The 26,873-nt window shown below is 44.3% G+C and overlaps 1 protein-coding gene across 4 annotated transcripts in view; it reads right to left on the reverse strand.

Annotated features, from left to right (window-relative positions):
• The window catches only part of ryr2a (ryanodine receptor 2a (cardiac)), a 423,773-nt gene that overhangs the window by 170,796 nt on the left and 226,104 nt on the right, over positions 1 to 26,873 (reverse strand). For all 4 annotated transcript variants that reach the window (XM_078405073.1, XM_078405072.1, XM_078405071.1 and 1 more), the window contains 10 exons: positions 23,945 to 24,153; positions 20,928 to 21,280; positions 20,107 to 20,224; positions 17,792 to 17,952; positions 14,476 to 14,635; positions 12,154 to 12,240; positions 9,605 to 9,831; positions 7,979 to 8,774; positions 1,870 to 2,070; positions 61 to 166 (listed from right to left, as the gene is read on the reverse strand). In XM_078405073.1, coding sequence (XP_078261199.1) covers positions 61 to 166; positions 1,870 to 2,070; positions 7,979 to 8,774; positions 9,605 to 9,831; positions 12,154 to 12,240; positions 14,476 to 14,635; positions 17,792 to 17,952; positions 20,107 to 20,224; positions 20,928 to 21,280; positions 23,945 to 24,153 — 2,418 coding nt within the window. The remainder of the gene's footprint in view (positions 1 to 60; positions 167 to 1,869; positions 2,071 to 7,978; positions 8,775 to 9,604; positions 9,832 to 12,153; positions 12,241 to 14,475; positions 14,636 to 17,791; positions 17,953 to 20,106; positions 20,225 to 20,927; positions 21,281 to 23,944; positions 24,154 to 26,873) is intronic.

The raw sequence follows: 26,873 nt of genomic DNA on the forward strand, positions 1-26,873 counted from the left end.
GTTTTGCCTTGCTTGCAATGTTCCGAGTTATAAGAAGGATACTTCAGAGCGGGTACTGACCACAATGAGCCATGAGGTCTTCATGGAAATCCAAAAGGTCTTCACGCACTTCCACCGGGCAAGGACATTCACGCCTGTCGTTTTTAAAGCTCAGCAACATGTTAATCTGAAAATAAAATAGATTTATTAATCTTACAACAAAGCTCTCACATTAAAAGATTCATAAATGAAGGAGGAGGAGGGAGGGAGGGAGGGTCGGAGGGGGGGGCGGGAGGGGCGGCGGGGTGGAGGGGGTAGGGTGGAGGTGAGGGGGAGGGAGTGGAGGGGGAGGGAGGGGAGGGAGGGGGGAGGGGGAAGGAGGGAGGAGGAGGGCGGGGGGGGAGTGGGGAAGGAGAGGGTGCTGCACCAACACAGGAGAGGTTGGGGCCCAATGGGTCCACTTGGTCTAGTCTATCTTCTATATACTAAAATCGATCTTGTTTATATATATATATATATGTACGCATATATATATTTCTGAAATTTTGAGATTTGGTTGTGGACATGTGGACCTACAGCCAGAACGGTAAACCATAGCGCCACAATTTTAGCACCACCTTATTCACCACTGTCCTGGCGACTGTTTATAACAAGTTTTATTTAAATTGGTCTTATAATTTTTAAGTTAGAGGGATTTTAAAGTTTCAAAATTTCATTTCTAACCAAATTTTTCAAAGTGCTCTGCGTATGATGTCACAATGGGGCACACACACTCTCCCCTCACTCGGCCAAACAAGATGGACGCCGTTAGCATGGCCGTCCGCCCGGTGTCAGTTGCTCCTTCTCCTCTCTCCCCTCGCTTCTCTCCTCACCCCTCGACTCTCTCCTCTCGCCCCTCGCCTCTCTCCCCACTCTCCCTCACCCGGGGACACTCTGAGCAGGAGGGAGATGGTCTGACTGATGGTCCACTGATCCTTCCCTTCCATCCCTTCAACCCATGGCTTCCTCGAGTCCCCGCTCCCGCCCGGGCCCAGCTCCCCGCACCATCACCGTACACAAGCACCAGCGGGCAGCTTCTTCTCCTCCTCCTTCAGCGGCCGCTTCCACTGACGGCCCCGTCGCGACTCCAGAAAAATGGCGGCCGCTCTCCTACTCCTCCTCCACACTCCGCCATCTTGTGCGCGCTTCCCGCCGGCCTCGAGTAGGGTCCACGGATTGGTAGGGTTGCTGCTCCAGGCACGGCCCCGGGGCACACTCCCCGTCTGCCACCGGTTCCCGCTCACGGCCCCCGGGGGGCGCTCCCCGCCCGCCAACGGGTGCACGGATCGGTAAGGTTACTGGGGCCGGTACGGCCCCGGGGGACACTCCCCGCCCGGCAACGGGTCCACGCATTGCTAGGGTTGCTGGGCCTGAAGGGGAGCTTTCCACCCAACGGTTCCGGTCCCAAACCTTTCCTGCATTGGTCCAGCACCCTCTCCTCACCCACTCCCCTTCCCCCCTCCCCCTCTCCCTCCCACTCCATCCCTCCTCAACCCCCTCTTATCACCCCCCTCCCTCAGCCACGTCCGCAGGACTGCCTGCAGCAGAGATTTGCACCACTGGGTGCTCACCCGTCTAGTATATATATACTAGAACAAGGTGGACCCGTTGGGCCCAAAGCTCTCCTGCATTGGTGTAGCACCCTCCCCTCCCCCACTCCCCGCCCTCCCCCTGAAAGTTTTTTGTCATTTATAATATTGTTTACAGTGTACTATGTTTATATATTCTATTGTGCTGTTGCAAGTAAGAATGTCATTGTTCTCTCTGGGACATATAACAGTAAAACACTCTTGAGTCCCTTGACTCTTGATTCAATTAAATATTCGGACCATCCAGTGCAATGTTCCCTACCTGCTCCTGTGGAGGTGATCGGAATTCTTTGGTTTTCCTGGCGGTCAGTGCAGCGGACATGTTTAATGCCTGCATCACCTCGTTATATCGGAACCTCTGGTTCTCCTGCAGCTTCAGCACAAAGTCATCAGAAAAGCCAACGATGGCTTCGATCCGATGGCGGAGTTGGCAGTCGCACAAATACTGCAGAAGATGGCACATCTGTGGGAAAGTCAGTCAAAATTTCAACACACACCATAAGACACACACCATCGGGCAGCACAGTGGCGCAGCGGTAGAGTTGCTGCCTCAGGTTCAATGCTGACTATGGTGTTCGCACGTTCTCCCTGTAACCGCGTGGGTTTTCTCCCGGTGCTCCAGTTACTTGCCACATTCCAAAGACGTGCGGGTTTCTAAGCTTCTATAATTGTCCCTAGACTATCGGATAGATCTAGTGTATGGGGTGATTGTTGGTTGGCACGGATTTGGTGGGCCGAAGTGTTTGTTTCCACGCTATATCTCTAAACTAAACTAAGAGAGACCTGGACCGAGACAGAGTAAACTGATAACATTTTTATTTTACAACAGCGAAGGCAATATCTTGGAGGCACTGATTTAGAGTAATTGATTGAAGAATTAGAAGTCAGTTGAGGAATGATTATATGACTCTACTGGTATCTGGAGCTCGCTACCTGAATTGATGGTGAAGCTAAAAGTGTTTATGTTCACAAGCCATTGAAGCAGAATTAGGCTATTCAGCCCATCAAGTCTACTCCGCCATTCAATCATGGCTAATCTATCTTCCCCTCTCATCCCCATTCTCCTACCTTCTCCCCATACATCAGTGTCTCTTCCCATTAGTATGACAGAATACTTCTTACTTTATGAGACTCTATAAACGCAGTGGTTTTGCAATAGATTGAAACAGAAATTGTTCCCAAGGAGAATTCTATTTTGTATGAACTGTTGAAAGAAACCTTATTTTCCAAATATTCTTAACTGTCTCAACTATTTGCAAATCTTAAAAGAAATTTTGTTTGGAGCAATGTTTCTGAATGACAGATTTACTGATTTTCTGTCAGTTCTAACCAAAATATTCAAAACATTGTTGGCATCTCTTGATCTCCACCTCCCATATCTTTATTTATTCCAGGTTTCTGGCAAGCATGGAAATAGGGTTTTCCACCCACCCAGTCCATGCCGTTCACTGTAGTTCTGCGTTTTTCATCCCATTTTTTCATCCATTTCTTGCAAGCTTGGGGCAATTTACGGAAGCCAATTAACGAGGATGTTGCCAGGACTAGAGGGTGTGAGCTATAGGGAGAGGTTGAGTAGGCTGTGTCTCTATTCCTTGGAGCGCAGGAGGATGAGGGGTGATCTTATAGAGGTGTACAAAATCATGAGAGGAATAAATCGGGTAGATGTACAGAGTCTCTTGCCCAGAGTTGGGGAATTGAGGACCAGAGGACATAGGTTCAAGGTGAAGAGAAAAAGATTTAATAGGAATATGAGGGGTAACTTTTTCATACAAAGGGTGGCTTTCTGGAACAAGCTGCCAGATGAGGTAGTTGAGGCTGGGATTATCCCATTGTTTAAGAAACAGTTAGACAGATACATGGATAGGACAGGTTTGGAAGGATATGGACCAAATGCAGGCAGATGGGGCTAGTGTAGCTGGGACATATTGGCCGGTGTGGGCATGTTGGGCCGAAGTGATTCCACACTGTATCACTCAATGACTCTATGACTCTATAACCTACAAACCCGCACATCTTGGGAATGCGGGAGGAATCTGGACCACCCGGATAAAACCCATGCGGTCTCAGGGAGAACGTACAAACCCCACACGGACAGCACCCGAGGTCAGGATTCAGCCTGGGACTCTGGCATTGTGAGGTAGTAGCTCTCCCAGCTGTGCCACCGTGCCACCTAAGAGTAGGGTCGTGTGTAGAAAAATAAATGACAAATCTTCTGACTTGGGATGAGTTTTAATGTTGCACCCGAGCAGATATTTAACTTGCATATGATAGAATGTGTCAGAGCAAGATGCCAAACACACTGCCAGAAGCTTCCTAAATGATAAATAGATTACCCAGTATGACAGCACACTCAGACCACAATGGTCATGAAATCCATTCACAATTAACCATTTATCTAGGGACATTTATTATAACAGGAAAAGGGATCAAAGTTGATTGAAACTGACTTTGCTCTTTGATGAGAGAAAAGGGAATAGAACATTCTATTTCATTTTAATGTAATGTACATACATGTAAAATTATTTAATGTAATGTACATACATATAAAATTTAAAATGCAGAATAAAACTGATTTGGTTTGAAAAAGAATATATAAAATTAATATGTTCAATGCAATCTTCAACAAAAGCCTCAATTGTCTAATTCTCACAGATGATAGAAAAGCTGAAGAAATGTCTCGACCCGAAACATCACCCATTCCTTCTCTCCCGAGATGCTGCCTGACCTGCTGAGTTACTCCAGCATTTTGTGAATAAATCGATTTGTACCAGCATCTGCAGTTATTTTCTTATACTATATATAGAAAAGCTGATGTTCAAAAAAAGAAGTCTTCATTGTTGATTTTCATAAGGGGTTCAAGGAAGTGTAAGCAAAAAATTAAAAATTAGATTGATCATGGATATGATACGTTTCGAGGGATATAGGCCAAACGCAGGCAGGTGGGGCATATCGGTCGGCAAGGGCAAGTTATGACCTTATAGAAGAATGGGGTTAGGAGGGAGAGATAGATCAGCTATGATTGAATGGGAGAGTAGATGATGGGCCGAATGGCCTAATTCTGCTCCTATTACTTATGACTTATGACTTAAATTGGGCCGAAAGGCTTGTTTCCACGCTGTTTGGCTCCGACTATGAGATGAAAGGAAGGACATCAACATAGGATGAATAAATGACCTAAGATGAAAATATCACCTTTTTGCATTATGAAAATAATTATTTGAGAAAAAGCTTTCAAATCATGTGAATTCAACTGTCCATTTTACATTTGATGATGTGTTGGAACATTACCAGTTAAGTGGTTGCCAGAGATTATTTTGTACTCTCCCAGTCAATAATCGGATTAAATGCAAAGTGCTGGTGTAACTCAGCGGTCAGGCAGCATCCCTGGTGGAAATGGATATGTGACATTTTGAGTTGGGACCCTTCCTCAGACTCTATCCTTTTTCTCCAGAAATGCTGCCTGACCCGCTGAGTTACTACAGCACTTTGTGTCTATCTTTGGTATAAACCAGCATCTGTAGTTTCTTGGTTCTCCACAGGAACCAGATTCCCCGTTTTTAATCAGCCTGTCAGTTTTCTGATCAGGGATTTCACTTCTTTTTTCCTCCCAATCTTTGAGGCGGCACAGTGGCGCAGCGGTAGAGTTGCTGCCTCACAACTTCAGATATGGCATCCATAGATTTTCTCTAGTGTGTAGGTTAGAATAGTGTATGGGGGATCCCTGGTTGGCATGGACTGAATGGCCTGTTTCCATACTGTATCTCCAAACTAAAAACTAGACTAGAGGAATCAAGGACGATCCCCTGCCGTACATGAACATTAAGTTTAAAAAAATGTAATGATCAATAATTCAAGGAGTTAAGCTTTGTAGTTGTCCCACAAAAACAAACCTGAATAATTTAACTTAAGAGGGCACTATTAAAGCCCACACACTAAGCGTCAATTAGCATTCTGCTTCACATTCAGTATTTGATAGTAAGGGGGAAGTACGCCTGGCTGACAGACATGCAATACCAATGTCTCATTGATATAAGATTTTGAAACACCCACGGATGAAAAATGCGTGGGAGCAGAGTAAAATCTCAGCAGACTGGCACCTAATTAGTGAAGTAATAGCGTCCTCATTTAAAAAGACATTAGGTAATGGCCACCGAGAACAACGGGGGACCTGGCGGTGGGGGCGTCGATAACGAAGGGGGGACCTGGTGGGAGGGGACAGCCAAGAACAAGGGGGGACCTGGTGGGAGGGGATAGCCAAGAACAAGGGGGGACCTGGCAGTGGGAACGTCGATAACGAAGGGGGGACCTGGTGGGAGGGGACAGCCAAGAACAAGGGGGGACCTGGTGGGAGGGGATAGCCAAGAACAAGGGGGGACCCGGCGGAGGAGTAGGGGGGTGGCTGCTGACACGTGCGGCAGTAGGCAGGCAGTAGATGGGGCTGTTCGGTGAACCTCTGCAATTTTGACGGCGCCAAAACGTGGCGACACTTGTGTACTGCCCAGGTGAGTTCTGCTTCATGAATTTGCCGGGTTGTATGCAAAACAATGCATTTGACTGTACCGAGGTACATGTGACAATAAAGCATAATCAAATCATTGAATTATTAAATGAATAACCATGCAATATGTCACTGAAGATTCTTTCAGGTTTAAAATATTTTTTTGCTATAATTTGCAATAATTTGCAAACATACAGACAAAATAACCCTATTTAATGCATCAATAAATTATTTCAAGAATCATTAAAATGTATCAAAACTCCTTTGATCTAATTTCTTCTAATCTTTCACTTGCTTATAATCTATCAAATTGCGTACACTCTCCTGCTTAATTCATTTTAACCAGCTGTAAAGCTTATAAAAAGATCAAATTCTCAAATTCCCAAAGTATTTCTGAAACCACCCAAGTGAAAGAATCAAGGTAATAAAAGCACAAAATGCTCAGCAGGTCGAGCAATAACTGTGGAAGAAGAAACCGAGTAAAGGTTTCAACACAACTTAGGGACAGCAGCGATAGAATTGCTGCCAAGAGACACCCGGGTTCGAACCTAACTATGGGCGCTGTCTGAATGTAGTTTGTACGTTCTCCCCGTGACCTGCGTGAGTTTCCCCCGGGTGCTCTGCTTTCCTCCCACACTCCAAAGATGTATAGGTTTGTAGGTTAATTGGCTTTGGTAAAGTTGTAAATTGTCCCTAGTGTGTCGGATAGTGCTAGTGTACGGGAGATCGCTGGACAGTGGAAACTCGGTGGGCCGAAGGGCCTGTTTCCAAGCTGTATTTCTGAAGTCTAAAGTATAACTGGTGAGAGTTCAGGTCTTCAACCTGAATCATTAACTCGGGTTAACTCAGGTACAAAGCCAGGTACACAGACATCTGACTTTGGGAAAATGATGAAATATATTATTAAAGAAATAATAGCGGAACATTTAGGAAATCGTAAGACAGTCAGGAGTCGATATGGTGTTAAACAAGAGAAGTCATGCTTATTCAATCTCTTTGATGATGTCTGAACAAGGGGGAGATACAGAGTGCAGAATATAGTTTTCAGCATTGTAGTACATCAGTTTCATCAACAAAGTCCAATGTCCACAATGTTCATATTTCCCCCCCTCCCTCCCGCCTCCACTTTGAGTCTGAAGAAGGGTCCCGACCAAAAAAAACTATTCCTGTTCTCTGGGGATGCTGCCTGACCCATTGTGTTACTCCACCACTTTGTGTCTTTCCTTGGTAAACCAGCATCTGCAGTTCCTTGTTTCTACAAGGGATATCTTTCAATTGGAATCTCTAATGGCAACTGTCAATATCCTGGAGATAGACACAAAATGCTGGAGTAACTCAGCGGGACAGGCAGCATCTCTGGAGAGAAGAAATGGATGACGTTTCGGGTAGGGACCCTTCTTCAGACTGATGTCAGTGGAGTGGGCGAGACAGAGATACAATGTAGTCAGCAACAGTAAGACTGGTGGGAGAACTGGGAAGGGGGAGGGGATGGAGAGAGAGGGAAAGCAAGGGTTATTTGAACTTAGAGAAGTCAATGTTCATACCGTTGGGGTGTAAACTACCCAAGCCAAATATGAGGTGCTGTTCCTTCAATTTGCGCAGGGCCTCATTCTGACAATGGAGGAGACCCAGGACAGAAAGGTCAGATTGGGAATGGGAAGGGGAGTTAAAGTGCTGAGCGACCGGGAGATCAGGTAGGTTAAGACGGACTGAGCGGAGGTGATCAGAGAAACCTGAGTTCAGCAATATCCTGGAGATGTTGCCTGACCCGCTGAGTTACTCTCGCACTTTGTGTCTATCAAGAGTGCTGGTCGGAGTGGGCAAGTTGTGATGAAGGGCCTGTTTCCACACTGCATGAGGGTTAAAGAGTTACCTGGAGTTTGACTGGCTCAGGAAGCTTCATCTGCAGCAGGCCTTCCTGAGGAACATGTTCACCCCTGAACTCCTCGTCTCCTCCTTCTGCTTTCTGTTCGTCTTTGGTTACGTCCTTCTCACTCTTCTCTTCGCTGGTGTCGGCCTCCTCGGAGAACACGCTGGCCTCGATCAGCTGTAGGATGTGCTTCAGGTCCTCACTGCAGAAGATGCCCATGATGAGGAGGGTGTAGAAGAGCTTGATGAGGGGGACAAAGAGGAACTCGGTGCTTCCGCCCACCGGGTCCCTTACGTGGAGGCTGCCTTCCTGCACAGCTTCAGTCAGCATCTCGATGGTCTTGGCCTTCAGGATGTCCAGTGGAAACTCCGGGCTGTACTGGAAACACTCCCCGGTTACAGTGAGGAAGCTGGTGGAGGAAAACTGCATCCTCGGCCTAAGGGAGGTGCTCAGTCCAACGCCGGGGACAGCGTGATTCCGGTTGTCGTCCGGAAACAAGGTGATGCTCTTGGTTTCGTCCGTCATGGGAACAATGAACTCATTGTTCATCATCAGCCGGGCAGTGGCATAGGTGTTCAGGGAAGTGTCAATGAGTAGGTCGTAGTAGCCAGCCCGCAGCAAGCCAGGAACATACTTGTTGTCTATTGCGTACAGCAATTGAGACTCGTCCACATGGCTGCAAAGGGCATGGGCCACTCGGTTATTGCCCAAAGCACAAACTGCCGAATACAAACGCAAGGTATGGTAGTGAAATTTCAGCAGCTCCTCGTGCTCTGTCAGCTCCAAGATATCCAAAGACCTGCATATCGTAAAGAATCAAAGGAAAGGTCAGTGTTTACCGTAACTGCGATTCCTTCTGCAAGCCTTCTGCCTATATTTTAACGTGGGATTCAAAGTACTTCAGATAGAGGTCCATGCTGTATAACTAAATTCAACTAATCTAAACTAAACTATACTAAACTAAAGGTGGCCTGTTTTGGTGCTGCATGATTCTATGAATCGTGTTCTGGTTGAACTATGTAAAAATTACAGAGGAAAGGGCTGGTTAGCCGAACTCGTCACACTGGACAAGGACTGTCATTTTTATTCCGTGTTCCAATCTCTTCACATATGCCACCTTGACCACTTTTTTTTGTAACCAACCACTGATCTAACCATTTCTTAATGTTAAAATCGTCTAAAGTATAAAAACCCAAATATATATATATATACACACACACACACACATATTATGTGTGCATGTGCATGTGTGTGTGCGTAGTATACAAGGCGCGAGGGCAATAAGCCTGGATGAAACTGGTCTATGCTTTGATACACACATACACGTATATGTCTATATATATATATATATATATATATATATATATATATACATATATATCTCAACATAGACCAGTTTAATCTAGCCTTATTGCGTTCAAGCCTTTTATACTTCTCACAGCCACTCTAGATAGTTTCCCTGCTGCTTGTGTCAAAACACAAATGGATCATGAAATGGATTTGGTGTTTAAAACTCATCGAGTGGGAATCAAAATGTTTATGTTGGACGTGCAGCATTGTGATTGACCACAATTTGAGTGCATGCTTTGTTAAATGTTCACAGATCACTGAGTACTCCTGAATGCTCACCTGTTCTCTTCAGGAATATGTAAAGACATGAATCGTAAAGGTTCTGTACATTGCACCTGCCATCCATGGCGGTCACTGACGCGACTGACATCCACCTTTAAGAACTCGTTCGGCACTCTGCTCCACAGCACGGGAGTCAGATACTGGACATGAACTCGCGGAGGACACTGTGGAATCGGGTTCTTTCGCTCACTTTTAAATAACCCAGCTGACAGGGGCATCACATTCTGAAATAAACAAGAATTCAGCCTGTTAGTTTAGTTTAGAGATGCAGCGTGGAAACAGGCGCTTTGACCCACCGAGTCTGCGCCGACCAACGATCACCCACACACTACTTCTGTGAATAAATTAATGATAATTTACAGTGAAATTCTTTATTTTGCATACAGTACACAAGTATGCAAAGAGTCGTCACGTAGAGGGCACTGTCAAAAAAGTTACAAGAGTGTTCATTTTCGTCCCGATTGTCCCACTTCATCCTCGGCGCCTTCCCCTCCCCCGCCGGGTCCCTCTTTGTTCTCAGGACACACCTACACCATCAGGACAATTTACCAAAGCTGAGTTACTCCAGCTTTTTGTGTCAACGTACAAATCTGCATGGAATGTGGGAGGAAACCAGAGCTTCAGGTAAAACCACTTTTCCTGATTTTTCTGTTTGTTGCTTGCAATAGCCAGCTTGGAAAAGCGCATTCAGCTGGTTGATAGCAACTGTGGGTTAAGAGCCTTTTAAGATGGTGGTTCAAGAGGCTTTTAGATAGGCACATTGATATGTAGGAAATGGAGGAATAAGGATCATTTGCAGGCTGGTGAGATTAATTTATCTTGGCATCATCTTTGGCATAGACATTGTGGACTGAAGGGTCTGTCCGTGTGCTGTGCTGTTCAACGATCTATGTTCCGAGTCAAATTTGTGCTTACCTGCTAAACAACAATAACCCACTAGGTGGTGATAGATGGTCAATAAAATACCATTGCTGTCAAATGCAACAAATTCACCAAAACCAAAAACGGTCAATAATTGGTTAATAAATGGATCTCTTCCCTCAGCATAAACTCACCAGTTGGAGTCACAGAGTCATACAGCGTGGAAACAGGCCCCATTCGGGCCAACTTGCCTACACCGGCCAAAGTGTCCCATCTACTCTAGTCCCACCTTCCAGCATTTGGCCCATATCCCTCTAATATCCCATATCCCACATGTAGCTAAAGGGATCAGGGGGTATGGAGAGAAGGCATGTACGGGATACTGAGTTGGATGATCAGCCATGATCATATTGAATGGCGGTGCAGGCTCGAAGGGCCGAATGGCTATGTCTATGTTTCTAATGTTTCTATATCTGTCCTATCCATGTACCGATCTAAATGTTTCTTAAACGTTCCAATAGTACCTGTCACAACTACCTCCTCTGGCAACTCATTCCATACACCCACCACCCTTTGAGAAAAAGTTATCCCTCAGGTTCCAATTAAATCATTCCCTCTTCACCTTAAACTATGTCCTCTGGTTCTCGATTCCCCTACTCTGGGCAAGAGAATCTGTGTGTCTACCCGATCTATTCCTCTCATGATTTTGTACATCTCTATATCACCCCTCATCCTCCTGTGCTCAAAGGAGTAGAGTCCTAGTTCTAAAGGGCCTGTCCCACTTAGGCGATTTTAAGGCGACTGCCGACGACTAGGCTGTCGCCGACAGTTCACCGGGGTGTCGCAGGCATGATCGTGAGGAGTCTTCAAAGAATTGTAGTGGATCTCGGCGTGTCGCTGAGAAATCAACCGGCTTGAAATTTCTTGGCGACAGCTGGCTTGTCGCCAGGTATCGTTGCTTATTGCGGGCGCTGTCGCATGCTGCCTCCAGGTTTGCTAGGTTGTCTTAGATGCATTTAGAAGCACGTAATATTAAATTAAGTAAAGTCATTTGAAGATACCATCAAATACTTGTGTTTAACCAATTTATTTACCATCAGGACATTTGACAGGTAGATTGGTGACAGTCTGACGGTCAGGTAAGCGTGGGAATTTTGTGATGTTTATGGCCATCAGCGATTACATTTAAAGTAGGCTCCCAACCCAGATATGCAACCCAGAAACCAGATATGCATCTCCTGTACATTTTCAAAGAATGCCCACACTCCGCACAAAAATCCATTTAACCACTTTTAAAATTAAATTTCTTAATACTGCTATTAGTAAACTGGAAGTCAATCCAGTTTATGCCTTGTTACCGTGAAGCTTGGTTTTCAAGTAACCCGGGCAAGATGTTATATTTCAAAACTCTCAAGTAATTACCGACTTGTCAGTGATTTCAGCGAAAATTAGGACGCCGGAGAAGCATTGATAAGTGTGGGAATTTCGCGATGTTTCCGAAGATGGTGTAATCTCGACCTGACTCGGCATTGACGTGGTTATTGTCGTAGGGTAAAAGAAAAAACTTTGGCGATCTGTTACGACTTTGACAGTCGCCAGCAGTCGCCTAAAAAATCGTATCTGTTACGCAGGCCTATCTCAAATCTTCAAGCAAGGCTCTTTGGAAGCATGATCCCATGACTTACCTTAACCCTTCCCAGTTCAAACTGGAATACATTGGGACTTGTGGCTTGCGCAAAGACCGCTGCAAATAGTTTTGTGCTTGCTTCCACCTAATCAAAGAAGAACATTAATGTTACTGCTGGAGAAAGTTTCAATTAGGGTTTTGACCAACATCTAAAGAATGCAACCGAGCCTTCGGCAGGATCATTCTGGATGCAATGAAATAATTGAATGTTCCAAGTGATTGAGCACATACATCTCAGTATTTAATCCAAGATAATAGGGATGTTAGGGATAATAGACCCAACCCAAAATGCTTTGTTCTGCCTCTCCCCTATTCAGTTGTCTTCTCCCCCCCCCCCCCACCACATACAATCAGTCTGAAGAAGGGTCTCGACCCAAAACATCACCTATTCATGTTCTTCAGAGATGCTGTCTGATCCGCTGAGTTACTTCAGCACTTTGTATCCTTTTGTGTATTAACCAGCATCTGGATTTTTTGTTTCTACATGTTTAAACAAGTACTTGCCACCACCTTACCCTTATCGATCAACTTCATTATCTGCTCAAAACATTTATTCAAGTTCATAAAACATAACCTGCTCTGGAAAAAGTCATGTTGCCTGTCCCCAATTAGAGTATTGCATTCAGTTTTGATCACCCTAATATAGGAGAAATGTTGTTGAGCTGGAAAGGTGCAGAGAAGATTTACGAGGCCAGGACTCGAGGGATGCAAGGGGCTGAGCTATATGGAGAGGTTGAACAGGCTAGGACTTTACTCCTTGGAGCGCAGAACGATGAGGGGTGCATAAAATCATGAGGGGAATTGACAGGGTGAATGCCCAAAGTCTTTTACCAAGAGTTGGGGAATCATAGGACATAGGTTTAAGGTGAGAGGGGAAAGAAATAATAGGAACCTGAGGGACAACTTTTACCACACGGAGGATGGTGGGTTTATGGAATGAGTTGCTGGAGGAGGTAGGGAGGCAGGTACAAAGACAACATTTAAAATACATTTGGACAGGTACATGGATAGTACAGGTTTAGAGGGATAAGGTCCAAACACAGGCAAGTGGGACTAGTATAGATGGGGCATGTTGGTTGGCATGGGCAAGTTGGGCCGAAGGGCCAGTTTCCATTCTGTGTGGCTCTATGTCTCCATGAAACAGATGATCCAATCAACATTTTGATTCATATCCCAACAAATAACTCTGCTCTGAAGGCGTACAATGAGTGTTCAAGTACTCTCCAGCAAACACTTAGTGTCATTTTTTTGATGAAGAGCAATCTACTTAGAGGTATAAATTAGCATACAAAAAAAACAAGATAATGGTTCGAGATAATGAGTCACGGAAGACAATTCCAGTCTGCCTACTCATGGTCCAATGAAGTGTGCGGTTCATTTTAACATTAACAAAATGGTGGCGCATTATGTGAGTGTGAGGGTTTTTAATGCAACCCCCAGTGTGGAAATCCTTAGAAAGGGACACTGGTATATGAAATGGTTTTTTTTTTACTAATTAAGAGTAACTGCGACCAATTTAACATGTTTTTTTCTCTCCAAAAACACAGATAGAAATTTCAACCATTGGAGTACAGACACATTCCCAATCAAGAGCCCCTACACAACAAACATGCCTAATGTGTTTATATAGTTTGTAAACCGCATTTTATCACTGTATTAGTACGTTTGCACATCAAAACTCACTAAAAGGGTCAGATGAACACGTAAACCACAGCTCATTAAAATAAGGATAAAATGCACTAATTTGATTTTATTTTTAGGTTTAGTTTTAAGTTTTAGTTTTAGAGATATAGCGTGGAAGCAGGCCTTTCAGCCCATGGAGTCCGCACCAACTTTCAATTACTCGTCCATTAGTTCTATCCTACATACTAGAATTTACAGAAGCCAATTAACCCACAAACCCCCACATCTTAGGAATGTGGGAGGAAACCCAGAGCACCAGGAAAAATCCCATGCAGTCAAAGGGAAAACGTACAAACCCAGTACTGACAGCTCCCGTAGTCAGGATTGAACCCGGGTCCCTGGTGCTGGAAGCCAGCAACTCTATTGCTGCGCCATTGTACCAACCCGCGTCATTGGGATGTGGGGGGAAATCCACACGGTAAATTATGTAAATTGTCCCTGGAGTGTAGGACAGAACTAGCGTAAGGGTAATCATTGGCCGGTGCTGATTTGGTGGGCTGAAGGGTCTGTTTCTACGCTATATCTCTGAAACTAAAACTAAAATTCATGAGACATGATTTCCCACGCAGAAAGAAAGATAAAAACTACAGTAAAGCGGAAATCTCTCTTTCCATTCCATTTGCATCCTAATCCATACCTGATAATATGTATTTAATTCCTTGCCATTGGCAGTGAAGGTCAATAAGCCGCTAGCAGTATCCACTAGGCAGCCTATTTCCAGGCCATTGTTATTTCGTCCTTGCCCAGGGCTTGTGCTTTCTCCCGCCCACACCATGTAGCAGTTACTTCGTTTTATGCTGCAATGGAAAAAAAACATTTACAAAAAAATCAGTCAGAGCTATGCCGCAATGTGTGTGGGCAGATATAACAATGCCTGGGATCAAAGACTTCCAGCTCTAATGGCAGCACACCGCATCATTCCGTCTCTCCGCAAAGCCATTCTTCAGTCCAGCATCTTGGAGCGCAGGAGGATGAGGGGTGATCTTAGAGAGGCGTGCAAAATTATATTATAGGAAAGATGGTGTCAAGCTGGAAAGGGTGAGGAGGGGATTTACGAGGATGTTATCAGGACACGAGGGCCTGAGCGATAGGGAGAGGTTGAGCAGGCTGGGACGTTATTCCTTGCAGCGCATGAGTATGGTGATCTTTTTGAAGTGTACAAAATCGTGAGGAATAGATGGGGTACACGCTCAGATTTTCTTGACCCGAGTTGGGAAATCAGGAACCAGAGGACATAGGTTTTAGGTGAGGGCGTAATGATTTAATATGAACCTGAGAGGTAACTTTTTTCACACAAAGGGTGGTGGGTGTATGGAACAAGCTGCCAGAGGAGGCAGTTACTATTGCAATGTGTAAGAAACATTTAGACAGGCACATGGACAGGATAAGGTTTGAGGGATATGGGTCAAACGCAGACAGGTATGACAAGTGTAGATGGGGCACCTTTGTCAGTATGGGCTAGTTGGGCCGAAGACCCTGTAGGACTATGACTCTTTCAGTAACTGAAGGTGAGTTTCACTGGATAATTACTTCTCTCACCCTTTGCCTCTAACCTCCATAATATAATAAAACCATAAGGCACAGAAGTGGAATTAGGCCATTTGGCCCATCGAGTCTGCTCCACCATTCAATCATGGCTGATCTATTTTTCATTTCAACCCCATTCTCCTGCCTTCTCCCCTAACCTTTCATGCTCTTCGTAATCAAGAACCAAATCTTCGCTTTAAAAATACCCAATGCCTTGGCTTCCACAGCCGCCTGTGGCAATGAATTCCAGATTCAGCATTCTCTCGGTAAAGAAATTCTACGTCATCACCATTCTAAAGGTACGCCCTTTTATTCTGAGGCTGTGCCCTCTGGTCCTAGATTCTCCCACTACTGTAAACATCCTCTCCACATACACTTTATCCAGGTCTTTCACTATTTGGCAAGTTTCAATGAAAATCCTTCTAAATGCTTCCCAGCTCACAAGCAATTAATCCAACATGTCCGACATCTTCGGCTACAAGTGGCAAATTAATTTCTGTTCTTGTCAGAACCATGTGCAACATGATCCAAGTCATTGTTGATCACAATCTGCACGTGAATGCCCCATCATTCTTCCACCAATAATTTTTCACATCCACATCTCTTCTGTTGATAAAGAACTAAACTCCCATGTAAATACACAAAGTGTAGGGGTAACTCAGCGGGTCAGGCAGCATCTCTGGAGAATCTGGACAGGTGAGAAAGGACCCGACCCAGAGATGCTGCCTGGCCCGTTGAGTTACTCTCGCATTTTGTATCTATCTTTGGTATAAACCATATCTGCAGTTCTTTGTTTATTAAAGTTCCCATTTATTTTTATTTAGTTTATAGATACAGTGTGGAAACAGGCCCTTCAGCCCACCAAGTCTGCACAGACCAAAGATCACCCATACACAAGTTCTATCCTACACACTGGGGACAAGCTGCAGAGGCCAATTAATCTAAAACGTGCACATGGCAGCACGGTGGTGCAGCAGTAGAGTTGCTGCCTTACAGCGAATGCAGTGCCGGAGACTCAGGTTCGATCCTGACTACGGGCGCCGTCTGTACGGAGTTTCTACGTTCTCCCCGTGACCTGCGTGGGTTTTCTCCGAGATCTTCGGTTTTCTCCCACACTCCAAAGACGTACAGGTATGTAGGTTAATTGACTGGGTAAATGGAAAAAAATTGTCCCTAGTGTGTGTAAGACAGTGTTAATGTGCGGGGATCGCTGGGCGACGCGGGCTCAGTGGGCCGAAGGGCCTGTTTCCGCACTGTATCTCTAAATCTAAAAAAAAAATCTCTCATAGCTCTTCTTCTTTTGACAGTTCTCCAGTGACAGTCTGATTTTGCTGCCATTAGAATAGTGCTACTGTAAGGAACATAAATTCCCTTTCATGCCCAAAGCTTATCTCTCCTTCAATGGAAAACCTAAACCTCAAACAGAATACCCAATAAAAGAGGGAATTCCTCCCTAGACTTGTAATCCATATAAAAGCTTCCTCCTCATTAATAAAAAATCTGGATATGATGACAAGACTAATTCCCAAAGGATCATTGGATAATTCTTTAGACTTCAGACTTTTACAGATTCAGTGGAGAAACAAGCCCTTCGGCCCACTGAGTCCGCACCGACCAGCAATCACGCCGTATACTAACTCTATCCTAAACACCTGAAACAATCTACATTTTTTTTACCAAAGCAAATTAACCTACAAACCTATACATCTTTGGAGAGTGGGAAGAAACCAGAGCACCCAGAGAAAACCCATGCGGTCACAGGGAGAACGTACAAACTCTGTATGGACATCACCCATAGTCAGGATCAAAATCGGGTCTCTGGCATTGTAAGGCAGCAAGTCTACCGCTGCGCCACTGTGCCGCCCCTATTCCATTGTCAAACAAGCCTGGTGACCCCACTATTGTAAGTAACACTGTTTGAACTGAGGTAATTACTTTCAATTCACTGCACGTTTAAGGCAAACTAACTCGGCTTTTATTGAGAGAAGCTGCTGAAGATTTTTTTTATAAGCTCTACTTTAAATTTAACGTTTTCCAGAAGAATTTATGGTGCTTGCTGGACAATTGACTGTCTGCTGGACAAATTATTTGGTGCCACCCCACTTCCTGGTTATTGACAGTTGTCATTAGAGATTCCAATTGAAAGATGTCCCATGCAGAAACAAGGAACTGCAGAAACAAGGAACTTACCAAGGAAAGGCACAAAATGCTGGAGTAACTCAGTGGGTCAGCATCCCTAAAGATCAGGGATAGGTGACATTTCGGGTCAGGACCCTACCTCAGAGAGACCTCAAGTGTCTGTAGGCACTTGTCCACTAATTTTCTCTTTGGCCTTTTGTTCAATTGCCTTTGGGAACTGTTCCACAGGCGAATAATGAATGCAAACTGCTGCAAGAATACTTTGTCAACAAAGGTCAAACTCTTACCTTTCATGAACCTTCCCCTTCTCGTCTCCTAGGGTTACTGTCACGGTGCGAACCTTCTCCAGCTCGTAGACAGTGTCGTACTGGTGAAAGTCTGAGGTGATCCAACCAACCCAAACATTTGTCGGCTCCTGACCAGGAAATATCCTCACGGAATAGTAATACTGAAAATAAGGAAAAATGTATCAACAGAGAATTTGATTCCCAACCACAAAACCTGTCCTTTCAACTTAATTGCCTCATCTTCTGGATCTTCTAAGTTAGTTTGGACAGTAGACCAGAGATACAGGAGATTGGCTCCTAGTGGTAGAACAACTATTTTTCATTCACCGTCAGGTGCTTTTTTTCCCAAAAGTAAACTTTATTCTGAATAATAAAAAAATTACACAAAACAAGAACAGAGCAAAAATGCTTCCGACATTCTCAGCAGCTATACATATATTATTTACCCTTGTATTTGGTAGTGCTCACAAAACCATCATTATAGCAGGCATCCTTACCATTCATGTGGCCCCTGGGGTGATATCCCTTCCCTTATTTGAGGGGCATCCCCAACAGACCCTGCACCCCGATGTGCAGTAGCGGAAGGACCCTAGACTGTGGTCCTCCCCCACTGCACCAAGCTTCAGTGAGTCCCTCAGCACATACTCCTACAGTCTGGAACGTGCCGGTCGACAACATTCCCTGACGGAAATCTCGCTCTGCTGGGAGGCCTACATGTTTCAGGCAGACCAAAGTGCGTCCTTCACAGAGTTGATGACCTTCCTGCAGCACTTGATGTCCATCTCCGAATGTGTCCCTGGAAACTGTATGTAAATCAGAGCGTCCCCTGGTATGGAGCTGATCGGGATAAACCATGACAAGGAACCTTGCATCTTTCTCCAGCCATCAGGTTCCTGAACCACACTGCACAACCCTAACCTTAGCAACGAACTGCTATGGTCTTTGTATTGGATGCAATACATACTTCAGCTTGCACTATTACAGTCTGGGTACCTAAGAATAACTGATAATTTATTGTAGTAGCGCCTATTGCACATTTATTATTATATTGTTGCATTAATGTGCCAGTAAAATTGCAGCAAGAATGTCATTGTTCTCTTCCCAGTACATATGAAAATTAAACATGCTTGACTCTCTAAACTGAAGGTCCAGATTATAGGGCGGCACAGTGGTGCAGCGGTAGAGTTGCTGCCTTACAATACCAGGGACCCAGATTCAATCCTGACTGCGGAGTCTGTACGGAGTATGCACGTTCTCCCTGTGATCATGTGGGTTTTCTCCGGGTGCTCCGGTTTCCTCCCACACTCCAAAGACGTACAGATTTGTAGGTTAATTGACTTCTGTAAATTTTAAATTGTCCCTATTGTGTAGGATAGTGTTAGTGTACAGGGTGATTGCTGGTCGATGCGGACTCGGTGATCTGAAGGACCTGTTTCCACCTATATCTCTAAAGTCTAAAGTTTAAAGTTAGAAACTGGAACATACGTGCATTCATATGGGTGACCTGGAATTAGCACCAGCATTGGTGTAAAAGATCTGTTCCAGTTGCTCTCTCCATGGATGCTGCCTGACCTACTGACTACTTCCAGCATCCTTTACATTGCAGAATATCCAGCACCTACAGTGGTTTACTTCGGTATAATCAAGGTCCTGATCAATATGCAAACAGCTGTTACTCTTCTGAGAATTACAATCTAAATAAGGAAAATGCAGATCGCTGGCAACGAGGTACTTGTAAAATTGCCTCAATTGTAAAAAAAATAGGGTGACAAAATAATAAGAAAAAGGGAGGGAAAAGAAACGATGCAATCAATTATAAACTGGACAATGTTTCACATAAAATTGACATTTTAATTTGATTTCTACTTTATTTTCAAGCAGCACCTCTGACGTTTCGGGTCGGAACCCTTCTTCAAACTGAAAGTAGAGGAGTGGGAACTGGAGATAAGAAAAGGCCAGAACAAATCAGGGACGGAAACAGGTGACCAAGGAAGGATGGAGCCCACAATGGCCCATTGTTGGCTGGGGAAGAGGTGATAATGACAGGGATACAAGGATGTAAACAGTGGATCGAGTCGGACGACGAGGGTGGGAGAGTGGGGGGAGAGAGGAAATGCAGGGACTACTTGAAATCAGAGAAACCAATGTTCATTCCGCTGGATTGCATTAACACTGGGCAACAATAGATAAATATCAATTTTTCTAACTATTTTGTCATCTGCACGAAGACAGGTTCAAAAAGATTCTAACAAATAAAAATAGATCAAATATTTACTGAAAGCATCATCTTGCTGTGACCATTATCGACCACTTACTGTTGTTGTCTGCATCAAGAAGTCGTAATCATCTCTATCATCAGCAAGTACCTCCTCAGTGAGTCGTGTTGAAGAATGTGTTAAGTTATAGTCAGGTTTTGTTCGCTTTAACATAAATCTGAAAAATAAGCTTTATTTTATTAGAGCTGTGATATTTTCTGGAGCATTCATAAAAACCAGTAACATCTCACTTTAAAATGGATGCCTCATCCATGGATGATAGATGGCACAGAGCAATGTTATATAACCATCTCCAATGACTCTTTAGTTTAGTTTAGTTTATTGTCACGTACAGTGAAAAGCTTTGGTGGCGTGCGAACCAGTCAGCTGAAAGGCTATACATAATTACAATCGAGCTATCCTCAGTGTACAGATACAGGATAAGGGGAATGTTTAGTGCAAATTAAACTCTTACCCTTTTCTACAGATGTACTGTAAAAAGCATGCTGGCAGAATGCACCACAACGTACTGGTAACTACTCTGCCCAAGGCCATAAGAAATTGCAGAAAGTTGTGGATCTAACCCAGTCCATCACACAAACCAAACTTACCACCATCAACTTCATCTAACTTTCACTCTGTTTCAAGCAGCCAACGTAATCAAGGACCATTTTCACATGTATCCCGTCCGACTTCTCCCCTCTCCCACCAGTCAGAAGACACAATGGACTGAATCCACATACCACCAGATTCTTGAAAGCTTCTTCCCCACTGCAAATTCCGTACAGACAGCACCCTGGCGCTGTGAGGCAGCAACTCTACCGCTGCGCCACCGTGCCGCTCACAGCATGTAATCAGCATGGACCAAAGCTGCCACCCACCTCTGCTTCAGGCGAGAAGGCTTTTCTTGATTGTAGTCCTTGTGGTTATTGAATTCTGCCTTGACACTTTCTTTCTCTTTCTCGGAGGTGGTCGAGGCCAGGTGCCCATGTGCTGTTTTCATGAGAACCTCAAAGTCTGAATCGGCATCGTAGTCTTCAATTTCGTTTTTCTGAGGTAGAATGTTGGTGTTGGCCAGACCTCCGATGGGCATTTTGGAGAAGACCTCTGCACATTCAATGGGCATACTCAGTCGGTAGAAAACAATGTCTGTGCTGCTGTTCTGAGAGCCAAATGACCTTTGTATGACTTTCAAGCAGGGCGAGCTTTCCACGGTGCCATCTATTCTCGTCACCTAGTACATACGAGCAACATAGGGTTTGCAAATGTATTCTTGATTTTGACATTTTAATTCAAATGTAGTAAGTAAAAGAACAACATGTAAAAAATACATTTGGATCAAAACTTCTATGAACCTAGCAAAAGTGGTATTTGCTTACCTTAAATGTCTGTTTTAGACATTTTACTTGAAGCTTTAATTTCAAATGCCAGGTCATAAAAATCTGGACTGACATTTTATTAAAATAACCTTCCAATTGAGAAGCACGGAAATGACGATAAAATATTTATCATAACAGGTGGACACAATCATGAGAGGAATAGATCAGGTGAATGCACAGACTTCCTTCTCTCCCGAGATGCTGCCTGGCCTGCTGAGTTACTCCAGCATTTTGTGAATAAATACCTTCGATTTGTACCAGCATCTGCAGTTATTTTCTTATAGATCAGGTGAATGCACAGACTCTTTTGCCCAGAGTAGTGGAGTCGAGAACCAGAGAACATAGGATTAAGGTGAGGGGGGGAAAGATTTAATGGAAACCTAAGGAGTAATTTTTTTACACAAAGGGTGGTGGGTGTATGGAAGGAACTGCCGGAGCAGGTATTTAAGGCAGGAACTATTGCAATGTTTAAGAAACATTTAGACAGGTAAATGGATAGGATAGGTTTAAAGGGATATGGCCCAAAAGCAGGCAGGTGGGACTTGTGTACATAGAGCATGTTGGTCGTCGTGGGCAAGTTGGACAGAAGGGCCTGTTTCCACACTGTGTAACTCAATGACTCTACAACAGGACTCGTAGATGACATTTGCATGTGTAGTCAGCATCCCTCAAATGGTATTATTTTTTATTCATAATGTTCTCACAGATGTCAGCATCATTGGCAATATGAACACATATTTGTCACCTCAATTTGTTTTTGAATTGAATTGAATTGAATTGAATTGAATTGAATACATTTTATTAGCCAAGGATGTATACATACAAAGAATTTGCCTTGGTGCTTTGCTCGCAAGTAACAACATGACATACAGTAAACAATTAAGAATAAAACATAAAACATTAAAACATTAAGAATAAAACATTATAGTTTAAACATGTGAAGAATTAGATAAAATACCAGAGCAAAAGGAGGCTACAGACTTTTGGTTGTTGAGTAGAGCCACCGCTCATGGAAAAAAGCTGTTTTTTGTCTGACTGTGGGTGCTTTGACAGTCCAGAGTCGCCTTCCAGAAGAAAGCGCTTCAAAGAGTTTGTGGCCAGGGCGAGAGGGGTCAGAGATGATCTTACCCGCTCGCTTCCTGGCTCTTGCAGTGTACAGCTCGTCAATGGCGGGAAGGTTGCAGCCAACAATCTTCCCGGCTGATCGAACGATGCGCTGCAGACTCCGGACGTCGTGCTTGGTGGCTGAGCCAAACCAGACCATGATGGAGAAGGTGAGGACAGACTCTACGATGGCAGTATAAAACTGGACCATCATTGCCTGTGGCAGATTGTGTTTTCTCAGCAGCCACAGGAAGTACATCCTCTGTTGAGCCTTTTTGACTGTGGAGTCGATGGTGGCCCCCCATTTAAGGTCCCTGGAGATGATGGTTCCAAGGAACTTAAACGACTCCACAGATGGTGACTATGGTGTTGTTGATGGTGAGTGGGAGGGGAGGGGGAGCTCTCCTAAAGTCTACTATCAATTCCACTGTCCTAAGAGCATTGGGCTCCAGGTTGTTGAGAAGGCACCAGGACGCCAGCTGTGTCACTTCCTGTCTGTAGGCAGATTCCTCCCCATCCTGGATCAGTCCAATCAGGGTTGTGCCATCCGCAAAGTGATAAAGTGGGAATGAGTGCCTTCTTAAACATCTGTCTTTAAGAAAATGTTTTCTAAGATAATCATGAGTTCATAAGTTCTAGGAGCAGAATTAGGCCATTCGGCCCATCAATACTATGCTATTCAACCATGTCTGATCTATCTTACCCTCTCCACCCCATTCTCCTGCCTTCTCATAAACCCTTACAGCCGTACTAATCAAGAATCTGTCAATCTCAGCCTTAACAATATCCATTGACTTGGCCAGCACAGCCGTCTGTGGCAATGAATTTGATTCACCACCATCTGACTAAAGAAATGCCTCATCTCCTTTCTAAAGGTACATCCTTTTATTCTGAGGCGATGGGGATATATTAAGGGGAACGAGTGATTTAAAATAGAATAATCATTTCAGTAATTGGAGAGTGGAGGGCAAGGAGGAAGAGTTCACATATTAGATCCTGGTCTTTCGGAATGAAGTTCATGAACAATTTTACTTGCACAGTGTGATTGAAATATGGAACCTTTCCTCAAATCATCATTGATGCCAAGTCAATTGCTGACTTTAAATATAATTAAATCGATAGTCTTTTGCTCACTGAACACATTAAGAATTTTTATGGCAGAGATAGAATTCAGATCCATCAGAATCTCATGGAATGATTGAAGAGGCCTGAGGAAATGAAAAGCTGCTTCTGGGTGTATACACTGAACTTATTTGTTGCTATTATGGTGTTTACAGAGTACTATGTTTACATATCTGCAGTGCTGGTGCAAGTAAGAATTTTAATTGTCCCATTTTGGGACATATGACAATAAACACTCTTGAGACTGTTGTGCAATAGGTCATCTCTATTGCCAATCCCTCGTTCACCCCTACCTCAATGTGCTCATGGTTTGCTGGCACAGAGATGAACTGAGGCAGCCTCTTGCTGAACCATATGGTGATGTCCCTGTTCATGTTCACCGCAAAGGGCTCGTATCCCTCTTGTAGACCGCAGATGGTGAAGTACTTAAGCGTAGCAACGTCATTTCCAAAGTTCATCCTACCAACTTGAGAGAGTCCCAAGCTACACACTGGAATAAACCCTGCAAAGAGAAAGAAGAAATAAATGGCAGCTATGTAAGTGTGTAGAAACGAACTGCAGATGCTGGTTTATACCGAAAATAGACACAAAGTGCTGGAGTAACTCAGGCAGCGTCTCTGGAGAAAAACGATGGGTGACGTTTCGGGTCGGGACCCTTCTTCAGAGTCTCAAGAGGGGTCCCGACCTGAAACATCACCCATCCTTTTTCTCCAGAAATGCTGCCTGACCCTCTTGAGTTACTCGAGCACTATGTGTCTATCTTTGGCAGCAATATCATACTGCAGCCCCTTCACTCTCTAAAAATATATGGTGAAGAAGGTACATAATGTTTAGTTTAGTTTAGTTTACTATTGTTACGTGTACCGAGATACAGTGAAAAGCTTTTTGTTGTGGGCTATCCAGTCAGCAGAAAGACTGTCCAAAATTGCAATCAAGCCATCCACAGTGTACAGATAGAGGATAAAGGGAATAACCTTTAGTGTAAGATAACATTACATAAAGTCTGATTAAAGATAGTTTGAAGGTCTCCAATAAGGTAGATGGGAGGTCAGGACTGCACTCTAGCTGGTGATAAGATGGTTCAGTTGCCTGATAACAGCTGGAAAGAAACTATCCCTGAATCTGGAGGTCATATAGTCATAAAGTGATACAGTGTGGAAGCAGGCCCTTCGGCCCAACTGGCCAACAATGTCCCAGCTACATAGTCCCACCTGCCTGCGCTTGGTTCATATCCCTGCAAACCTGTCCTATCCATGTACCTGTCTAATTGTTTCTTAAACAATGGGATAGTCCCAGCCTCAACTACCTCCTCTGGCAGCTTGTGTTCCATACGCCCACCACCCTTTGTGTGAAAAAGTTACCCCTCGGATTCCTATTAAATCTTTTCCCCTTCACATTGAACCTATGTCCTATGGTCCTCGATTCCCCTACTCTGGGCAAAAGACTCTGTGCATCTACCTGATCTATTTCTCTCATGATTTTGAATACCTCTATAAGATCCCCCCTCATCCGCCTGTGCTCCATGGAATAAAGACCCAGCCGACTCGACCTCTCCCTATAGCTCACACCCTCTAGTCCTGGTAACATCCTCATAAATCTTTTCTGAACCCTTTCAAGCTTGACAATATCTTTCCTATAATATGGTGCCCAGAACTGAACACAATATTCTAAATGCGGTTTCACCAACGTCTTATACAACTGCAACATGACCTCCCAACTTCTATACTCAATAAACGGACTGATGAAGGGCAAAGTGCTCAAAGCCTTTTTGACCACCTTCTCTACCTGCAACTCGACCATCAAGGAACCATGCACCTGTACTCCTAGATCCCTCTGCTCTACAACACTACCCAGAGGCCGACCGTTTATTGTGTAGGTCCTGCCCTTGTTCGACGGCCCAAAATGCAACACCTCACACTTTTCTGTATTAAATTCCATCAACCATTGCTCCGCCCACCAGATCCAGATCCTCTACAATCTTTCACAATCATTTGCACTATCTGCAAAACCACTAACTTTTGTATTATCAGCAAATTTGCTAACCTTGCCCTGTATGTTCTCAACCAAATCATTGATGTAGATGACAAACAGTAACGGGCTTGTACGTTTTCAAACCTCTTGCCTTTTGGGAGAGGGGAGAAAAAAGAGTGAGGGGGAAGAAGGAGAAGATTGGTCATTGATTTTCCTGGTGGCCTTGCTGAGGCAGCATGAAGCATAGATCAAGTCACTGGAAGGGAGGTTGGTATGTGTGATGGTCTGGGCTGTGTCCGCAACTCTGCAAAAAAACTGAAAACCCGGAGAAAACCCACGTGGTCGCGGTGAGAACATACAAACTCCACACAGACAGCACCTGTAGTTGGGATTGAACCCCGATGCAGCAACTCTACCGTTGTGCCTCCGGTGCTCTGGTTTCCTCCCACACTCCAAAGACGTGCAGGTTTATCGGTTAGTTGGCTTCGGTAAAGATTGTAAATTGTCTCTGGTGTATAGGATAGTGTTGGTGTACGGGGATGGCTGGTCAGCGCGGACTCGGTGGGCCGGAGGGACCGTTTCAGCGCTGTTTCTCTAAACTAAACTAAACTCACTAGATGGTCAGAGAGTAGGGAATAAGTGCAGAGCACAAGAAGGTCATGGAGAAGGAAATGAGTAAAGAAGAAGCTCAGGGAGTAGGGAATGCATCAGGAACACAGGAAGGTCAGGAGGCAGGGAAGGAGATGGAGAGGGAATAGGCAATGAGTGGAGACCACAGAAAGTTAGGGAACAGAGAGAACAGATGGAGAGGGAGAAAGCTGAGAAAAATGTCTTCTTGGACAGCATCAGCAGTTCCTTGATTCTCCATATCTCTGTTCGTGTCCACTTTAGAGTTATGCACCTCGGTTTATGTTGCCTCCTCTCTGTGTTCTTCCTGCCAAGATGTAACTCTTTAGACTTTTCCGCATTAAATTTTACCTGTTGCATGTCTGCTCATTTCACCTGCCCATATCCTCTTGAAATCTATTACTATCCTCATCAAGGTTTGGTATGCTTACAGGTTTCGCGTCACCTGTTATTTTGAAAATGGAACCCCATGTACTCAAGTCATAGTAATCTGTTAAGAAAAGCTGTGGTCCTGTTATCCATCTCTGGAGAACTCCAAGTCAAGTCAAGTCAAGTCAAGTCAATTTTATTTGTATAGCACATTTAAAAACAACCCACGTTGACCAAAGTGCTGTACATTTGATT

The sequence above is a fragment of the Rhinoraja longicauda genome, chromosome 9 (genome assembly GCF_053455715.1).
Source record: "Rhinoraja longicauda isolate Sanriku21f chromosome 9, sRhiLon1.1, whole genome shotgun sequence".
In the NCBI taxonomy this organism is placed as follows: Eukaryota; Metazoa; Chordata; class Chondrichthyes; order Rajiformes; family Arhynchobatidae; genus Rhinoraja; species Rhinoraja longicauda.